Source organism: Chrysemys picta, chromosome 5, assembly GCF_011386835.1.
Source record: "Chrysemys picta bellii isolate R12L10 chromosome 5, ASM1138683v2, whole genome shotgun sequence".
NCBI lineage: Eukaryota > Metazoa > Chordata > Testudines > Emydidae > Chrysemys > Chrysemys picta.
This window is the reverse complement of record NC_088795.1, coordinates 14,542,077-14,563,112: the sequence shown is the minus strand read 5'-3', so window position 1 is coordinate 14,563,112 and position 21,036 is coordinate 14,542,077. Positions and strand designations below refer to the sequence as shown.

Genomic DNA, 21,036 nt, shown 5'->3' with positions numbered 1-21,036 from the left:
GTGTTATCAGAAGGGGCCCGGTACAGATATGCACTTTATTTCATCTTCCAACTTCCAGATTTAGGCCTCATTCTGCAATTGACTCAGTATGGGTAAATCTCTGCCTTTATATGGTGTCAGTTTCAGGAGAGGGGCATTGTTTTAGAACAGTCATGCAGATCCCATTCTTCCACTAACTGTTCCAGTTTTGGAGCACATCCACAATCATTTGGTTGAACAAGCTACAAAAACTACGAGTTGTTTTTGTTTTATTTTAAACAAAAAGGGGAGAGGTATGCAGTGTTGGTGTAGTTGTGTTGGTCCCAGGATATTGGAGAGACAAGGTGGGTGAGATAATATCTTTTATTGGACCAACTTCTGTTGGTGAGAGACAAGTTTTCCAGCTTATTCAGGTCTGGGAAAGGTAAGTGTCACAGCTAGAAACAAGACTGAACCTGTACTTTAGCATAAGCCGTTAGCACGTATTCTAAAAGGACCATTCAAGATTCAGGGGCCTGTTAACACCTCTGTGGTCATAGGACACAAAAAGGGGCAGGGGAGAAGGGGGTGCTATACCAGGACAAGTTACCAACTCAAAGCAGCATCAGACCCTGCCACAACAGAGGCAAAACCTGCAGACAAATCTCCACTGCTCTGATGATCAACAACCCCCTACAATACACCTTTCAGGATCCATGAGTCCTGCACATACCTATCACAACATATGGTGTACCTCAGCCAGTGCACTAAATGCTCCAACAGCTATGGGGGTGAAACCAGACAATCACTACACCCTTGAATGAATTCACACAGGAAAATTATAAAAGACAAAACCACTATATCACCTGTGCGTGAACACTTTTCACAAAACAGTCACTCCATATCTGATGTGAGTCCTCATCCTCAAAGGAAACCTGCACAACACTTTCAAAAGACAAGCCCGGGAGTTCAAATTCATAACTTTGCTAGCCACTACAAAACATAGCCTGAATAAAGACACTGGATTTCTAGCTTATTACAACACACTGTAACCCACTAACCCCCGTTTTTGTCCTATGACTACACGCATGTTAACGGGTCACTTCACCTTCAAAGGTCCCTTAGAAACTGGTTCTCAACAGTGAGCAGGTTTCAGGGGTTCTCCAAACATGGCTGGCATTAAACTCGCTGGGGCCAGGGACAGAAAGCCAAAGCCCCACTGCGCAGGACTGCAGCCCGGGGCCAAGCCCCACCACCCGGGGCTAGGGTGACCAGATGTCCCAATTTTATAGGGACAGTCCTGATATTTGGGGTTTTGTGTTATATAGGCGTCTATTACCCCCCACCCCCTGTCCCGATTTTTCATACTTGCTGTCTGGTCACCCTACCCGGGGCTGAAGCCGAAGCCTGAGCAACTTAGCTTTGCAGTGGCCCCTGTGGCATAGGGTCCCAGGCAATTGCCCTGCTTTCTAACACCAGCCTGGCTTTTATATGCACAGAAAAAGTTGTTGTGGCACAGGTGGGCCATGAAGTTTTTATAGCATGTTGAGGAGGGTGGGGGGAGAGGGGGGACTCCAAGAAAAGGTTGAGAAACCCCATCTTAGAGTATGTGCTAACTACTTATGCTAAACTATCGATTTGATCTTGTATTTAGCTGTGACACTCTGGTTTCCTTTCTCAGACCTGAAGAAGAGTTCTGTGTAGCGTCAACGCTTATCTCTGACAAACAGAAGTTGGTCTAATAAAAGATAGGTTTCAGAGTGGTAGCCATGTTAGTCTGTATCAGCAAAAAGAATTAGGAGTACTTGTGGCACCTGAGACTAATTTAATAAATAAATTTGTTAGTCTCTCAGTTGCCACAAGTACTCCTCGTTTTTTTTTAATAAGAGATATTACCTCAGTCCTCACCCACCTTCTATTTCTAAAAACGGGAAATGAAAGTTAACCATTTTCAACTATGGTGTATTGTAGAGTAAAAGTCCTTTAAAAAAATTACATGCTTATGAAAGGCACAAAGTTTTTAATCTATATAAAAGTTATTTTACATGGACTGATTTAGGACTTACATTTTCCATGATTCAGGCAAAATATTTAACAATGAAATTCTCCTTGCTTTAGTTAACTGGTTATGTCCCTGTAAATATTAACTCAAAATAAGTTATATTCAATAAAAGGTAACTGCCTCCCTTCCTAAGATGCTTCTAGAATGCAAGATCTTCTGGCCTATTAAGGCCTCTTGACGCCAACACATACAAATGAGACTCGTTTGGTGCTGCAGAGTTATATTCAATCATCAGTTGTATTCAGAGTTATATGCAATGGACATCCAATTCTTCAGTACAGGTGATCCTGTACTTTCCAATATAAAAACTGTTTCCAGGGTTATTACTGTACCCACAGTAAGGATATAAATCAGTCCACTCCTTTGTTGTTTTAAGTTATTTCACCAGTCTTTTTCTCTTTTTCAAAAGTGCATCTCGTAATGCCAGCTAGAATACAAAATACATAAATAAATCATGTTGCATAACAGTGGAATATTGAGGTATTTTGCCTACAAGTTTTCAAGTATTTAACTGAAATACCAATATAGCACCCATCATGCAGCGATCCCCATGTGATGTGAAAACCATATATATATATCCTGTTCATTGTTGGCGTGTGGCCACCTCTAGGGTAGAAGACATTAGCAGGCAAGACCACCACACAGGAATTAAAAAATCACACCATAGTTAAAACTGTGGGCTTAATTCAGTTATAGATTGGAGGACACGTGCTACTAATTACAGCATGGACTAGATTTTCCTGGATGCAATAGCTGTGGCATTGAGGGAATTTCCCCCCAGGTCAGATTGGCAGAGACCCTGGAGGTTTTTTGCCTCTCTCTGCAGCATGAGGCACGGGTCACTTGCAGGTTTAAACTAGTGTAAATGGTGGATTCTCTGTAACTTGAAGTCTTAAATCATGATTTGAGGACTTCAGTAACTCAGCCAGAGGTTATGGATTGATTACAGGAGGGTGTGAGTAAGGTTCTGTGGCCTGCAATGTACAAGAGGTCAGATGATCATGATGGTCCCTTCTGGCCTTAAAGTCTATGAGTCACCTGACTGGAATCAAGCCAGCCTGCCTGGGCTAGCGTCCTAGGTATTCTATGCACAGATGTATTACGCCTATGTATTTAATGTAATGCACTTTGTAATGTAATGTAATGGCACAAACAATTTACATTGAGATAAAATTGGATATTTCTGCTAAAAGCTTTTATAAAAACTAATTTGGAAACAATTTAATTCTTATTTTAAGCACTTAGGAAAGTTTAATATACTAACTAAAATTACCCTTGTAAGGAAAAGCTATAATAACTTTTCTAGTGACAACTAATCAGGCTAGACTTAATAACTTGGTCTAGAAAAAAATTAAAAATGCCAAGAAACCAAGCAGATTATTTAATACTTTAGGGGAAAAAATCTCGATATATATTGTAAAAATGAGAGACAAAGACACCTCAAACCCCTACACCAAAAACAATGGCAGGCACTATCATGACAGGATCATACTCGTACCTAGATAGAACTAGTAATACAACCAAGAAAGTCAGTGAACTCCTAGATTCAAGCAGTAAACATAGCAGTAGTGACACTTCTTTGACACTGTACAATAAAAAAATCACTAATGTAATATAAATGTCATTGCACTGTGTCAATGGTGTTAAACTGGAAAAGATCAGTACAATATCACTCTTGTCCCTTTAAGTAGGTTTAAAGTAGTGTCTTTAAAGGGCAAATGAAACTTCTTTAAAAAAAAAAAAAAAAAAAAAGACTGACATTTACAAGTGCAGAGTCACTCCAGAGAGGTTCTGCCAGAAATGTTGACACATTTAAAATAAGGCTGTCAATTAATCATTGTTAATGCAAACAATTAACACAAAACAAAATAACTAGATTTAAAAAATAGTCACAATTAATCGTAGTTTTAATCTCATTGTTAAACAATAACAGAATACCAATTTAAATTTATTATAATATTTTGGATGTTTCCTACATTTTAAAATATATTGATATCAATTAGAGCCCAGAATACATGTGCAGTGCTCACTTTATTTTTATTGCAAATATTTGCACTGTAAGAAAAAAGCAATAGTATTTTTCATTCACCTCATACAAGTACTGTAGTGCGATCTCTTTATCGTGAGAATTGTTGATATGTAAGGGTTAAGTAAAGACCTGGGAAACCGCTTTAACTTGTAGTCTCTAAAAAGTTTTACATTGTTTTGTTTTTAAGTGCAGTTATATTAAAAAAAAAAAAATCCTACATTTGTAAGTTGTACTTTCACAATAAAGACATTGCACTACAGTACTTGTAGGAGGTGAATGAAAAATACTCTCTTTTGTTTATCTTTTTACAGTGCAAATATTTGTAATAAAAAAGTATAAACGTTTGTACCCTTTATATCCTCTGTTGTAATTGAAATCAATATATTTGAAAATGTAGAAAAACATTCAAAAATATTGATAATACATTTAAATTGGTATTCTATTATTGTTTAACAGTGTGATTAAAACTGCGATTAATTGCAATTTTTATTTTAACCGTTTGACAGCCCTAATTTAAAATGGGGATTTGAGCTCTGGATTTTAAACTATAAAATCAAATTTTAGTTCTTTTAAGCCATTCTCCCCCACCCTGGTCCCCCACAACGGGGGCTAGTTCAAGCCTTTTGGCTCAAATCACTAACACGCTGCTCATTTTGCTTCTCATAGAGATCTGATGTAGTGAGGTAGCCTGGCCGCCTACCAAATCAGAGACGTCAGCACCTCAATGCAAGTGCAGAGGATTAGCAAGCTCATTGAAGTACCTAAGCTGTTCATTCACAAAATGAACCTCTTGTGTTTTATAAGAGAGGGTGGAATCAGCACATTGCTGCAGTCAATGGGGTCAGCCTAGATCCCACATTTGTGAGAAACGGAGAAAATACCAAGTAAAGAGCAAATTTAGAGGTACTGGTCCAGGGTCATGTTATTTAATAAAACAGCGTAAGAATATCCAGGATCTACTTTCCTCATTTGGTTTGTAAAGACAAAAGCCACTGGCGAACTGATCTCAACACTGTTTGGCTGCCCTTAGCAGGGAATAAAAAGCCAGAAACAGACCCCGGAGCTACTCACTGGGACCCAAATCTTACTGACAAAGGTGGGTTTATAATGAAGTCAGTACACATACTCTACCGAAGGGACAGCTTGGTGAGAAAGCCACAAACCAGGATTTTCCTGGAAATGGATCTTTGAACATATTCAAAACAGTCGGCGCAAGTACAGTGACATTAAAAGAGTCGGCAACACTTTGGCCTTGAGATTTTCCAGAGCAGATGAGAGGATTTCAAGAGGCACCTTTTATCATAGACACAGCATACCCAGCCAGCATGAAAGGGAGGACAGAACTGTCTCTGGTGAATAAGGTAATCAGGAAGATGGTGACTGTGAAATGAGGGTTTGAAGAGGAGCCCAAAGGAAAATAAAAGGATAGACTAAAAGGCCGGTCTGCAAAGCCAATTCTGACCATGCAAAGGTAGCATGTTCTGTCACACTCGTGTCCTGATAATATAATCAAAGTTTGACCTTGCCTATGCCAAGGGGCCCATGCTGTGTTATAATTACATTACCGTACCATGGTACAACTCTAACATAACTTCACCACATGATTTGTGTGTTGTCTATGCAGACAAGCCCCGCCCCCCAGCACCGGTAGCCATTGGTCTTCAAGAGCCCAGATCTGTGACTGCTACAAAGCCCAGGCATTTGGATAGGACATAGGCTAAGGGATGTATAGACTGCACAAATGGCTTTTTTATTGGGTTGGTTGGCAGGTGATCATTAGTTTAAGAGAAGCAGCCTATTATACGTTCATTTGAACTAAGTTTTGACACGGGAAATCTTTAAGCACATAAAACCTCCTAGAGAATGTGAGGGGCGCTTATTTTAGCTGAAATACAAGTAACTAAAGTTTGTTGCATACACTGCCCTGACTAGACTCCAATTTACTTTGTCACCAATGGGCTGAGTATTAAATACTGACCTGTTTTTCCCTGAAGGAACGTTTATTTTTTGTTCTGACGTTGTGACTGTATCTCATCATCATAAAGTTCTTCTGCTTCTTCTTCTCTTTGTTAGTGGAGCTGGCGAACGGATTCATTTTCGTTTTCCTTTTCACAAATTCTTTTCTGTCTGTCTTTCCAGCCTCGGGAGGAAAAAAATATCCAAACAATTAAAGCCCACAGGGTTATCTTCCTTTCTCGCAAGTGGCCTCATCTAACTGGCCTCTGTAGAAATGCCATTAACCGCTGCACACTTTCCATTCCTGGAGCTGCAAATCCAGACTCACTCTGCTTTCCTGGGCGATTTTATGTGCTTTGTGATTGGCTGTTAAACTGTATCTTTTGAACAAGAGCCTCTATTAAAAAAAGAGCTTTTAAAATTCCCAGCATCAGCCACAGTAAGACACAAGGAACTGGCCTAAAGTTAACCATTGGTCTGTGCCAGGGCGGCAAAGTACCCAAGAGCGGGAGATCTTCAAAAGCACAAATGGCAACCTGGGGGTCTAACTGTCATTCATGCCTGTGCCCTTTCAAACCTGCCCCTATTGTGTTCTTGTAACTCTGCAGGTTGCAAAGCCTGAACCCCCTGAAAATCTGCAAGGAAGAGGAATATCACGGCTCCTCACCATGGCTGTGGCCAGTCTTGTTTCCTTGTCTGATTTAGGCTTCTTATGCAGATGTTCAATATCTCTGAGCGAAAGCAACTCTCCCCTGCAAAACGAAAAGAGAATATTATGTTGTCTGCCATCACGGGAGCTCCCACCACGCATGGGTCTATCCCCGCCCTCTCCATCATCTCTCATTCGCTCTCGAGATGTGGACTCGGACCTCACTGCCCACTTTCACACAAGCACCTCTGTGCTTTGTCCCGTGCTGCCCTTATGCATGAGAGGAGCTACCCATAAACATCTGCACAGCTGCCTCATTGTCCTCCTTCAAATCCCTTTTTAACTACCATACCTACAAAAATCTCAGCAGCGGTTAGGCAGCCAGTGTGCTGAGACCACAGCCTATCAAGCTGACGAGTATCATCTCATTGTTCCCTTGTGCTAACCCTCCTATATTCACCCTCTGTCTCGTCTCATACTTAGATTGGAAGCTGTGTGGCATGAGGACACATCTTTTTATTATGCATTTGTACAGCACCTAACACAATGAGGTCCTGGCCCATGATTCAGGTTCCTAAGTGCTACCGCAATACAAATAATATCCATTATACCACCTGAGTGAACAGGAATTTTGTATTCTACCTGCGCTCCTCATCACTGTCTATTTCAATGTTCTTCCTCTTTGCAGCTTTGCCAGGTGCCGAGTTGAGTTCTTTGGCTATCTGGGCCAGGCGTATTTTCTGGAAGTCTTCTTGACTTAAAACCCGACTTGTGCTAACTGCTGCTGCTTTGGCTTTCTGTTCTTCTACAGGCATGCTTTTGATCTTCTCCGCCTTTAAATGCAGACAACAGCGACAATCATCAGGGTCTTTAAGCAATGGTTTTGTATGGTTTATTTGTACACTATAATCTTATTATAAAGGCAAGTCCTGTTTCTCTCCACCTACGTGGGTCAGACGAGAGAAACAGGACTTGCCTTTATAATAAGGGCATATGGCTGGTTAGGGCAGAAGACAAGAATATTGAAAACATAATAGAGGTGCAATATTTGGGAGGTGAGAGGCGTAGGGGAGGGAGTAGCACTGGCCTTCTTCAGGTCTACAGCAAAGTTCAACGGTGGGTGTAACATTACCAACAGAGCCCACGTTGGGGCACCACACCGCCTGTGATCAAGAAGTTCGCAGGCTTTTCAGGAAATTGGTTGAGTGTGCTTCTTCATGTGTAAGGGAGAGAGAAGGGGTAAGGAGCAGTATAAATGTGCCAAAATACTACTACTCTTTGTTGGAGATGGGGGGAAATTGCCCTATTCCCCATAGGTTGTAAAATATTTACACACAAGACTGATTCTCCCCTGCTTTGACCCGTGGATATTCACTTATACCTGTGCAAAGGGGTATGAGACACCGCCATTCTCATTAGCTACTGTTTCTACACCCACGTGGCACAGCTGAAAACTACATTAAAGGTGCAAGCCAATAGAGAATCAAGCCCAATCTTTGCAAATCACATTTCTATTTAGGCCAGAAAGTGATGACAAAACTCACTACTTCTTGCTGCTCCTCATCTGAGGAGTGGTGCACATCTATCCATTCCCCATCTTCGTCGTCTTCCTCCTCACTGAAACTGGCACTTTGCCATCCATCTGCCCAGGGGAAGAGGCGCACACAGTGACTAGAACAGACTTAGTTCAATTGCATGATAATAAATGTAGCAATTAAGACTGGATCCCAGATTCAGTTCCTTCTATGTTATCTCTGCCTGCATCTTGTAATTAACATAGTACACAAGCTATTTAAGGCAGAAACTGTCACTTTATTACAAGTTTATACAGCACCTAGAATCAGATCCTTCATGGAGATTGTGACGTCATCAGTTGTTGTAAGTGGGACCAACCATAGTAATAAACATGTTATCCCCAAAGTTGTAAGAAAACACCCAAGGCAGCATGCAAAACACTGGTGTGCCTGATGTCTGATCACTGGCAATGGAGACAAGCGATCGTGTAAACCTAATTTACTGCCAGCCTATGTTGCAGTTATTGTAAAGAGCTCTATAAAGTTATAAAATGTGTTTGGAAAAGGCTCTGAAGATAAACAGCGCTACACGAGTGCCCCATGATGTCTACTGCACAGGGCACCCTACATGCATGCAGCGATATTCTGCAGCATCCCCAACATCCAACCAGTTCACACAGCTATGGAAGCAGCACACATTATATGAAAAAGTCATGTTACATTTTCAACAGCCTGAGCACTGCTCTTCTTAATTCTTCAAAGTGACTCAAGGACATAGTAAGCAAACAGTTATTTATCTTGGGGAGAGCTGAACAGGTGCATTTTTGAAGCCATATGACCTGCTTTTCCTTGAAGATTAGTCATGCAAGCAACAAAACCCCTTTGTTATCTCTTGCTAAAGCAACTACGGTATGAAGCAGCACAGACCCAATGTCAAATATAACTGGGTGTATTGCATTCATTCAAGGGCAGCACTAGTGCTGTTTCACTGGACAAATGCACACATGGCCAGGGTTACTCAAGACATGACAGTGTCAAACACATGCAAGTTCCTGCATTACAAGAGACGTGCACCACATTTTCACATGCAACTAGAATTCTAGTGACAATGCTGTACTGCCTGGAAGTGAAGAAAAACTAACCAACCTTCCTCGTGTATTCCTCCTCCTTCTTCCTTATTCTCAACCTCTAATATTTCTGCTCCCGGAATATAATCTTTGGCATCTAATTCTCCATACTCATGGATTCTGGCTTCTGATGAGGCCTCAGTAGGTTTACCCTACAAGTAAACAAAGTACATGTTTTAAGTAGCTGTCTGTTTTCTTTAATTTCACCAACAGGACATTTTAAAAGGGGCATAAGGTGGGTGGACTTGATCACAAGCTTGGGAAACGTGATATGGCAATATACATAGTACTGCTCACAACACAGACTGTGGCATCCCCCCGGCTTCTGGCAGTTTCGTGTCAGGATTTCCACCCTGCCTAGGAGGTCCACAGGGCCTCCTGTAGTCCTCTGCCATAGTTACAGGAGAGCATTCTCCCAGCCCTCTCCTGGTCCTGGACTGCCACAGGTCCTCATTTATATCCCCTAGCCGGAAAACATCAGACCCAATCAGCTGCTGCTACCCAGCTGGGTCAGTTGATTCCCAGCACCTGCCTGCCAAGCTGCTCACTAGAACAGGGCTGGTTGCTCCCCTTAAAGGGAACATTGCCCTGTTACAAGGTGTTTTTTCACCAATGAAACAAGAAGTGATCAGCCAGTGCTAGACATCGGCCAGAGGCACACATCCCAACACGCACTCCAAAACTCTGGATTAAACTTCTGCAGCTTGGGCTTTATACATTAATGAGCATTGCAACGACAGAGATCCACAGCCCTCCAGGTTCAGATAATCCCTCCATCCACTTCTTTTAACAAGTTTAGGTTTTAGTCATACAGAAAAATAAATGATGAAGAGGTTCTGATATTCCAGTTTCGGATCACAGCACTTGATTGAAAAACATCTCCTCTCCATAGATTAATGATGGATTCTGCAGTGAAGCGGTGAGACAGAGATACTCTATAGCTCTCAAAGCACTTTGCAAAAAAGCATTATTATCCCCATTTTACAGATGGGGCAACTGAGACAGGAAGTGACTTGCCCAAGGTCACCTAGTAGGCCAGTGGCAGAGCCAGGAATAGAACCCAGGTCTCCTAGGACCAGTGCTCTGTCCAGTAGGCCACACTGCCTTCTGCCTTTAGGTGATCTCTCCAGGGCAAAATGCAATGCATATATTCTTAGTTAAAAGTATGCACACAGTTAACCATGTTCACTGGCTTGAGATGCTCAATTTATTTCATCCTCATTTTCAGATACAAATTAATGCATATAAACATCACTTACCCTGAATTTTTTTTGTAACATCTGCGGATTCAATGATCGGAAGAGATGTATCAGAGTTCTTGCAGACATCATTACATCTACAAAACAAATACCAGGAATAAACAAACACCTGGATCAAATGAAGAGGAAAGCATTGAGCTAGAATTAGGGTTTGTTCTGAGGCTAGGGAGGAGGGTAAAAGGAAAAGCGCTATATTTCTTTACATCTTTCTCAGAAATGCTAGCGCTTCTTAGCATTATTCTATTTGACAATCCAGGGCTTTCCCTTCTGCTCTGGACTACCTACTTTTTAAAACTACCTTCTACTCTCAGCCTTTTTCCAACGTAACTGCTATCTTTGCTCTACTCCTTTTGTTTATTGGATACATCTCCCCAAAAATCCTTTTTCAAAATTTAAGCAGCTACCAATATTGGTGTGGATCTGTTACTTCTAAAAAAGAAGTGAAGAAGAAAGTTTCTCTAGGATTAGATCAGACATTTCCAAGATAACTCACACAATCAACATTTATTTAGGACATGAACCTGCATCCCCTACAGTCAATGATCAACTAATTGAAAAAGTTCCCATTGATCAAACTGTGCAAGTTCAAGCCCTTATGTAGCTTCAGTTCAGGTTGCTAGTAGGCAACTACCCCTTTCCCCTCCCGACTGCTTCATCTCTCACATGAGGACACCTGAAACAGACACACAGGTGCAGGTGACTAACATGAGAAATACTCTGAACTCCAACCTATCCCCTACACAAGCAATGATGATGTGACATCAGAACACATAGCATAAACACGCATAAATAAAAGAACAGCACATTTTTCCACCTGCAAAGCACTAAACTTACTTTTATCTTTATGAGATTTGTACAGGGCGAGGTCTTGGAGCAGGTCTTCAGTCATAGCCAGAGGACATCTCGCCGTTATCTCTTTTATCGCATTCAATCTAGAAAAATCAAAGGTTTTTTTTTTTTTAATTCTCAGTTAGAAAAGTCTCTGGCAGCAGCATGTTACATTGACCGTGTCTGAGACTAAGGGATGGTCATCCTGAGGCACACAACTCAGTGTCAGAGAAAAGAGCAGCACGGGACTCAACCCCCCAGGTAGCCTATCAAAGGGGCTATATCCATGGCAGATTTGCGTAGTCTGTTCTCCTAGCCATCCTGATGGCCCAGTATCTAGAAGTGCAGGTGCTCAGCATCTTTGAAAATTAAGATAAAGTACTGGCACAGCAATCATTAACTAGCTAGAAAGCATCCAAGACCAAAGGGTGGAAGTGGGCATCCCATACAGAAAAGCTAAAATCCTTTAAATCTGTGGACCATCTGTGCCTAGTGGAGTCAGGAATCTTGACTGCATTCATCCATGGTTAGATCAGTAAAGGACAGCCTATGTTGGGAGCCTGTATGCTCACACAGGAGAGTTCCCTTTCAAAGTAACTTTACCCTCACACTGACCCTCTCCCTTCCCAGTCTCTCTCTAAAGTCCATCCCCCACCCCCTCCTTATGGTTGAAACCATTTTAGCAAGAACCATTCTTAAAGCATGGCTGGAACTAGTGAGCATGTTTCCTCCCAGACCCCCATGCAAGTGGTATGAACAGGGACACCTTTTTCTGAGACTCATCTTAGATCTCTATTATAAAAGAGATATAATACATTATACAATTATTATATAATTAATAAGATTATGCATCTGTCTATAGCATGGGTCTCAGCAAAATAAGCCAATTTATACTAGGCACAGAAAGTCGGTTAGCGTTCCGCTGGCAACAGCTATGTTTAAACTTATTTGTTGCTAGCACAATTTCAGTCGTCGTATAGAGGGGGAATGAAGTCTTGACCATCATGTTATCTACACCCTGAAAAATCATGGCGTACATAAGAGTTTACAGATAAATGGGATACACACAGAACCTTCCTAAAGATCTTGTTACCCAGGAAAGCAGAGATTCAGCCCCATCTGGGGGGAAGAGAATGGAGCATCCTGGTGCTAAACAATGACCTCCACGGCCAGTGACAGAGCAGAGTTGGCAATTAAAAATAAATCATTTACCGTACTCAAAGCACGCTGCACAAAAGGTCATTTTATTTCAATGGGGTGTTTTTGTTTTTTAAAGAGATACACCAACCTACACCTCTACCCCGATATAACGCTGTCCTCGGGAGCCAAAAAAATCTTACCATGTTCTAGGTGAAACCGCGTTATATCGAACTTGCTTTGATCCGCCGGAGTGCACAGCCCCACCCCCCCGGAGCGCTGCTTTACCGCGTTATATCCAAATTCGTGTTATATCGGGGTAGAGGTGTATTTTCTAGGAGTTTTACAGTGTTTCTAGGAACACAGATTCCCCCCAGATCTCAGACTGAGTTGTCGTGAACTTTCATACCTACCCTACAGTCATAACTTCCCCAGAATTCTTGTCAGTGACAAAGTTGTTGGCTATGGTCATTAATACTGACTGGATGATCTAGAAGGGAGAAAGTAAAGTAGGGCCAGATGAACATACATTCCTATTGTATTATATTCATTTGCATACAATGCCATATTCACAAAGGGCAAACTCACTCAAAGCTTGGGACTTGGCCCTTTAAGAGGCTATTTTTAGAGACATTCTAATGGAGCATTTTTGCGATACAAATCCTACTACAGGGAGGAAATGTGAATACAGCACTGAACGTGGATTCAGCAGACCTGGGTCTGCCACTGGCCTGCTGAGTGACTTTGATCAAGTCACGTCACTGCTCTGTACCTCTGTTTCCCTATCTGTAAAATGGGGATAATGCTACTGACCTCCTTTGTAAAGCCCTTTAAGATTTACTTCGATTAAAAGTGCTATATGAGAGCCAGTTTGTGACCCTAAGAGCATCCCAAGGCTAGATGGCAAGGAGCTCCCTGGTATGCAGCAGTGAGACTCAGCTGGCCTGACCCGCTCAGTACATCCCCATCCGCTGTGGTCATACTTATCCAAAAGGTGGCATGTAATAAATCACTGGAAAACAACTAACTCACTGATCATTCACATTCTTGTGTGTCGTATATACGGTTAATCTACAAAGAGTTATCCAGAAATGTGTTTTAACCAGGCATGTCAGGGGAAGTTGATAAATAGATTTTTCAAGACAAAGGAAAGGGACCAGCACCACAAGCCAGGTGTTGCCAGGGAGAGTGGGCTATTTACTGGTATGGGAGATTGCAGGAAGATTATTTGCATGGTGTCTGCACCACTCAGCACGGAGTCTACACCCAGCAGGGAAAAGGACCTTAATCTTGGGGATACACTTCAGAAGAAAGCAACAAAGAGTCCTGTGGCACCTTAAAGACTAACAGATGTATTGGAGCATAAGCTTTCGTGGGTGAATGCCCACTTCATCAGACCCACGAAAGCTTATGCTCCAATACATCTGTTAGTCTTTAAGGTGCCACAGGAGACTCTGTTGCTTTTTACTGATCCAGACAAACACGGCTACCCCTCTGATACTTCAGAAGAACATATTTCAGAGATTTACTGGACTATAAAGAGAGGGAGAGAACCCCTAAGTTATCCTTCACCTGAACAGTCAAAGAAACAGAGCACTTTGGGCTCTGTGATTGAACCCTAGGTAAGAACCAGCTAGCCATGCAGGAAAACAATTATGGTGAAACTCTTATTTTGAACAAAAACAATGAGGAGTCCGGTGGCACCTTAAAGACTAACCGATTTATTTGGGCATAAGCTTTTGTGGGTTAAAAACCCAATTTAGCCACAAAAGCTTATGCCCAAATAAATCAGTTAGTCTTTAAGGTGCCACCGGACTCCTCGTTGTTTTTGTGGATACAGACTAACACAGCTACCCCCTGATACTTTACACTTTGCACAAAAAACTCTAGTTTGTTAAGTTAGGTTTTAGTCTTGGAAGTTTTTTCTTTTTTTACTGGTGTTTGTTTGTTTGTAACTGTTCCTATCCCAATTTCTACTTCTTAGCATCATTTACATGTAAGTTGTTTGTGAATAAACTTAATCTTGTTTTATTACACAACGGCACCCTAGTGTTTCAAACGGAAGAGGAAAATCCTCAGCCAAACAAACAGGCTGGGGCTGCGTACTGTTTCTGTAAAGGAGCGGCAAACTTAATAAGGTTTTGAGAGAGCTACAGTGAGAGGGGTTGAGCACTGCATGAAGATGTCTTTGGGGGAGAACTCAGGGCTGGAAGGGTTGTTGAGGTCTCCCTGCTAAAAGTAATTGGGCCGTGGAAGCCAGAGTGTGACCAGCACACTTGTATGCATATTGGTGTCATGGCAGGGAGCCACAACAGCACAGGATTTAAGATACCCAGAGTTGCAAGGCAGGTGCTGACTGAACCCCCTACTGGCCTGGGTGAACCACCAAGAGTCACAGGTATTCATTATTAATTTTTTTATGGAACATAAACCATACAATAAGCACAAGTGTTCCCATTTTGAAAGATCAGCATGTGCTTTCCAACCCCACCTGACACCAAGAGGGTGTAATCTCAGAGGAACTGAGCAGACACCACTGAGAAATCACTCCTTGAATTACTTTTCCCCCTACGTAAACAATACCCAGCATCCAACACCACTTCCAGCCTGAGAGTTTTAACACGATTGGGCAGGTTTTTTGCCTCTCTCAGCGTAGCTCTGTCAACACATTCAGCAGTTATATTTCCAATGTTTGCACACAGTCTACTTTTTAATATTAATGAGATTTGGAAGGATCCTGACCTCTGGCGGCACCAGCTGATGAGACGCTTGCGCAGCAAAAAGAAGGATCTTGGTCACTTCTAGGAGAGTAGAAAATAAAGAGAGAAAGATTCCACCGTCAATAGACAGCCATTTCTGCTTTCAGTGGCTTATAAATATCTCCGTGCATCACAACTTCTAATTCTGCGTCCCATCCTGCAAGAAGCTCAGTACCCTGAACTTCCACAGAGAACATGAAGTCACTTGGGGCCTCGCAGAACCAGATCCTCTGGCTCACTCTCCGTCACAATAAAGCACTCAATCAGATACCACAAACTTTATCCCAGGCCCTCAGCTGGCCACCTCTTTTGAAGCACGGCATATTAACGGTAGAGCACTTTGCAAAGTCTGCTCTAGAACACTGGTTCTAAACCAGGGGTACACGTACCCCAGGGGTAGGCAGAGATCTTCCAGGGGATGCATCAACTCATCTAGCTAGTGGCCTGGTTTTACAACAGGCTCCATAAAAAGCACTAGCAAAGTCAGTACAAACTAAAATTGCATACAGACAATGACTTGTTTATACTGCTCTATGTACCATAAACGTCTATGCAAGTACAAGACTTACATTCCAATTGATTTATTTTATAGTTATATGGTAAAAATGAGAAAGTAAGCCATTTTTCGGTAATAGAAATACAAAAGCGTCACAGCACATTACGTCTGATTTTGTAAGCAAGTAGTTTTTAAATGAGGCAAAACTTGGGGGTACACAAGACAAATCAGAGTTCTGAAAGGGGTACAAGTAGTCTGGAAAGGTTGAGAGCCACTGCTCCAGGCTGAAATAGTGTTGCAACGTTAACTATGGCACGGCAAGAGAGACAAACTTTGCTAAACAATTACAGACAGCTTCTTGTAGCAGCTTGGTTTAACTCACACAACTCAGGGGATCCATTCTAGTCTGTATTTAAAGAATTCTAGCTCCCACGTTCGCAAGTACGGAACGCACCATTCCCATATCCCATAACAAACTGTCTCTGTTCTTCACCCTCCTCCTTCCACGCCCTCCCTATCTGACAAGGCAAACCTGATTGTCCACCTTTTATCCTACAGCACCACTGCGAGACCGACTGCACACAGGGCAATATGGGAATGCAGAACACAAAGGCAGGGAGAGGATACAGGTTTTGTAGATGGTTGCTTACCTCTCTGATGGGGCTGCATGAACCGCTGCACAAAGGGATAGAAGTTAAAGAGAAAGAGCTGTGGGGAGGAAAGTGGATACTGGATTAAAACCCTGCCAGCGTTTCCTCCATTGTATCTGCCTGTCTAGAGGGAGGGGCTGTGAAACATTCATAATAATTTTGTACAGACAATGGTACACACAGTCTGCATTGGTGCTACTGGGCAACGTGCTTGTAACAGAGTGGATTCTGATTTGTTTTCCTGCCTTGGACCGGGGGGTGGGGAGGGGAAATACTGTGATGAGATGTTCAATATTTTCTTTAATAAAGTAAATATTGATCCCAATCCAAATCCCATTAAAGTCAATGGAAGGACGGGGTCCCATTGGCTTGGACGGGCTTTGAATTGGGGCTGTCGTGCAAGTGTCCCACGTTAGGTCTGCTGCTTTCTTGACCCCGAGAAAAACATCCCTCAGTCCAAAGCTGGAGGGACCCGCTGTAAGCACAAGCGGGTCACTGAGCAGTGAGTGGGCATAGAGGCTAGTCTTCAAGATGACTGTCAAAGGGGCAACTGTCATGGGTGTGGCCTTCTTCATCACATGGCCATGTGCCCGCCAAGCAATGGACCCGAACGCATTGCACTTCAATATTGAACATTTAGGGTTTCATACAGTATCTGCTGAATTCAAATGTTCAAGCCACTCAATTTTTCTTCTGTCACAGTCTGGAATGAAGAGTTAGTAATGCCAGAGCCAGACGGCACGGGCCCTGGCTGGGCAGGTTTCCCTCACATACTCAGTGCCACCTGAGTTTGTCAACCCTCAGGACAGGCTGCAAGGCCCATCTTTTCTCCTGGGCCCACAGGGAGCTGGGAGGAAGGAGAAGTTGGAGGACTATAGAAATTCTGTTTGTGGGGATTAATACAGTTCAGTTATACTCAAGTTGCTGTTAGGTGGGGAATCGCCAGAGTCCATTTATGATTGACAGTACTGTTGGGATGTGTAAGGGTTAAGTAAAGACCTGGGAAACCGCTCATGTGCTGGCATGGTATTAAGGAGTAGAAGCACAGGCAGGCACTGTTTCTGTGCTGGATAGATAAAGTGCCATCCCTCTCCCTTCTGCTTGTTAAGGATTGGTAAGCGTTGCAGCTGCATAAGGAATGTGGCTGTCTAAAGGATATCCTTTGCGTAAAGAAGTGTTATCTCCACCTCTCTTCCTTTCCCAGCTACATAAACAAGCTCGGGGTCATGGCCCCTTCCTCCTCTCTCTGTGAACTGCTGATTAAGGAAACTTGTGGCTGCAATTACTGCATGGAAATGTATCTTGGGAGTGCAGCAGCATCCCCTGGCTTGAAGTGGTTTCCATCATATGCAGGGTTACAATTTGGTTCAATGGCTCTCAGCACCACCACTATACATATTGTTCTAGCACCCCTGGCCTGGCCTGCAAGGCTCTTACTGTTATACGGCTGGCCCTCTCAGGCCAGCTAATAGTGCCAGACATAAGTCCATTAGGAAATAAAATGAAGCCAAACTCATCTTCACTTATAACGACAAAGTCTCCCGTGGTGAAAGGCCAAAGAGTTAACCCACGGTGCCAGCTTGATCACATTCAGACCCATTACTGATGGACAAGCCTACTTCAGACATGAGAGCTCAAAAACCCAGTGCAGTTAACATGATGTGTACCTCGTGTATTCCAACTAGTCTAGAGATAAGGTCCATGAGCATCATCTTCACTTCAAATCGTTCCTTGGAGGTCTCTAGCTGCTTTAGGAGTTTCTCTGCAAAATCTGGAAGCAACATGGAGTGTCAGCAAGAAGTAATAGCACTGGGGGTTCGAGGATGTCAGAGCAGGATGTGGGTCAGCTTGACATCCCAAGAGACTTTGGAGAATAAAGCTGCCACAAATCATTAGCTAATCAGCTATTAAGGCTCAGACAGCCTCACCCTGATGATACACAAGGTGAATTGGTTACTGCATTAGATCAGCAAGGAAAAAACGTGAATAAAGAAAAAAATTGCTCATAACATTGGGAACAGGATCAACAAGCAAAAGGTAAAATCAATGGGCTTGTCACGGGCTGGCTTGCTCCTTTAAGGGCCAAGAGGCCTGGGGCTAGCCAGCCCTGTTCAATCAGCCCTGCCCGTGCCATACTTAGCTGCTTCCCTGCCTAAGGGGGCTGGACTCACTGGGATCAGGTGACAGCCTGAAACACCTGGGCCTCAAAGGGTGAAGAAAACCCAATTTGCAGGAGGAACCACAGGGAGCAAAGCTGGGCTCCTCTGTAAGGCCCTGAAGTTGGGTCTAGAAGAACTCCAGAGAAGCAACCTGGGTGCAACCAAGGAGGCCCTGTACCATCCTGTGGGTGGGCTATTTAAACAGGAACAGGAGGCTGAGGAAGGAAGACAGGACTAGAAGCCATGCAGATCGCGCTGGATCTCAGTCCAGGAGACCAGCCTGGCCAGTCTCAGAGACTTTGCTGTGCAGACTACGTTCGGGAGCTCTGAACCAGGGTCTTGAGATCTGTTAAAAATCAACTTACTGACTCTCAACCGTGGAATTCAAGCAGGGTACACCGGGCTGCGAGGGGGTGCACAGGGATGGCACATGCCTTTTATATGGCTCCATAGCTTTAAAATTTTACTGTCAATATTTAAAGTCAGTTAATACGCACTAAAAAGGAGGCTGAGTTGAGGCCTATCTGAAAAAAATCTAATTCATGATGTCTAGAGTGAAAGAGTAATATTAGACAAAACAGACTAGAAATAAGAGGCAAATTTTTAAATGACTAAGTGACGAATGGTAATTAGTCATTAAAACTTTCTACCATTTCCCTAGGTTTCTCCAGGAAGCCTTTAAAGCAAGACTGGGTATCTATTTTTAAACATAAGCTTAGCTCAGACAGCAGTTACAGCCCAGAAATTACTGGGTGAAGCTCTCTATGGCCAGGGTTATGCAGGAAGTCAAGACTAGATGAGCATAACAGTGATCCCATCTAGCCTTAGAATCTATGACTACTCCTCCTAACTTGCAAGGTGCTGAGAGATTTAATCAACATTTGTGAAGCGCTTTGAGATCCGGTGACAAAGTGTGGTATCTAAGCATTCCATTGCATTCCCACGTTCAAACAGTGGAGCACAGGTGTCTCTCCCATTGCAGTTTTGCCTGAAAATCTGTATCTCGGCTCGAACATGTATTAGAATTTCCAAGGCGCATGTATATCAATTGGGTTGGACACCATGCTTACCTTGGGGATCGTGGATCAAATGAATAGCGGAGAAGTTAAACACCTCTGGCTTTTTCTTCTTCTTGTGTTTCTGTAGGACAGGAAGAGACAAGGAGACACTTTTTCCTTTCCGTGGAAGAGTTCTTCTAAGTGAATTTCAGACATCAGTTCTGGAAAGCTGCCATTTCACATTCCCAGCTTTAATAGGCATGTTTTGATTTTAAATAGGAAAGTTCATCAGCACTTTCAACATTTCCCAAGTTACGTGTGGTTTTCAGCCATACGACTCCAGGCAAAGTCAATGCAAACTGCGTAACGAAAGCTCCACTCAAACTCTTGAAACATACCTCTAGCTATATAGATACTAGTTCCCAACCAAGCACTGGGCATGGGAAACAGCAGTTCAGAAAACACACCACAATCCTGCCCTGACCTACAGTATACCCCACGCAAAAGGACTGAATGAGATGCAAGTCAAGGCAGAAACTGGTCCACAATCTAACCTAGCAAAGTCTCTTTTCAACACGTGTTCTTCCACGTGAACAAGTGTACGTCAAGCTGGCTGCTTTGCTTAGAAGACATGACAAAGGGTAGTTGGCTAAAAAGGGACAGATGAAAGCAAAAAAATCCTGGTCTTGAAGGGTCCCAGTGTATGAACCGATGAAGGAGAGAACCTGACGTAGACGACTGTGGTGTCAAAAAGGGAAATGAGAACAGCATGTCATCTTTAGGAGTTTGATTAAATGGAGCACTGCTTTGTTAGGGCTGACTGCTTTTAAAATCCTATTTAGCTTTACATGTATTCAATTTACTCTTGTTTCCCTTTCTACTTTACGCTTGGACTCTGCTGCTAGTTCCATGGTGATACCAAAATGTCCAACTGGGCTTCCCTTACCTTCAGAACCTTCATGGCTTTCTCCAGCTTCTTCTTGTGCTTGGTGGTTTTCTTTCCTGTTGCATATCTCACCATGAGGTCTCTGGTTGTGGGCATTTCATCCTTCGCAAAGGAACATCAGACAGAGCATGATTCAAGGGAATGAGGCTTCAAATAGGATATTGCAGCTGATTGACAGCAACAATTGTCAGGGTCACACACCAGGTTTTCAAAAATTGGAAACCAATTCATTCTACCTCCAAATATTTGCCATGGAACCAGCCTGACATGCATTTCAATACTTAAAACTTTGACTTCATAAAAGAGAACACCTACATCAAGGTTTATGACCCGGTAACCGCATGTCAATAAAGCAATAAAACAGATATGGTACTAGTCATTAGGCAACAGTAACGTATTATTCAACAATACCCAATTAATGAGTAACGCTTTAAAAGGATCTCGATACAAATCAGATAAAGTAGCTAGGGGCGGGGGGATGGTTAGGGTAACATACTTCAGTGAATTTG

The 21,036-nt window shown here is 42.7% G+C and overlaps 1 protein-coding gene across 2 annotated transcripts in view; it reads right to left on the bottom strand.

Annotated features, from left to right (window-relative positions):
- Positions 1-1,961: 1,961 nt before the first annotated feature.
- Positions 1,962-21,036, bottom strand: part of SDAD1 (SDA1 domain containing 1) — a 30,987-nt gene continuing 11,912 nt past the window's right edge. For both annotated transcript variants that reach the window (XM_005304106.5, XM_065595972.1), the window contains exons 9-22: positions 20,528-20,629; positions 19,654-19,723; positions 18,092-18,195; positions 16,425-16,482; positions 15,262-15,320; positions 12,933-13,009; positions 11,389-11,486; positions 10,555-10,631; positions 9,315-9,447; positions 8,199-8,296; positions 7,297-7,487; positions 6,673-6,757; positions 6,028-6,189; positions 1,962-2,447 (exon numbers count right to left, since the gene is read on the bottom strand). In XM_005304106.5, the coding sequence (XP_005304163.2) occupies positions 2,397-2,447; positions 6,028-6,189; positions 6,673-6,757; positions 7,297-7,487; positions 8,199-8,296; positions 9,315-9,447; positions 10,555-10,631; positions 11,389-11,486; positions 12,933-13,009; positions 15,262-15,320; positions 16,425-16,482; positions 18,092-18,195; positions 19,654-19,723; positions 20,528-20,629 (1,365 nt within the window). In that variant the 3' untranslated portion in view covers positions 1,962-2,396. The remainder of the gene's footprint in view (positions 2,448-6,027; positions 6,190-6,672; positions 6,758-7,296; positions 7,488-8,198; positions 8,297-9,314; positions 9,448-10,554; positions 10,632-11,388; positions 11,487-12,932; positions 13,010-15,261; positions 15,321-16,424; positions 16,483-18,091; positions 18,196-19,653; positions 19,724-20,527; positions 20,630-21,036) is intronic.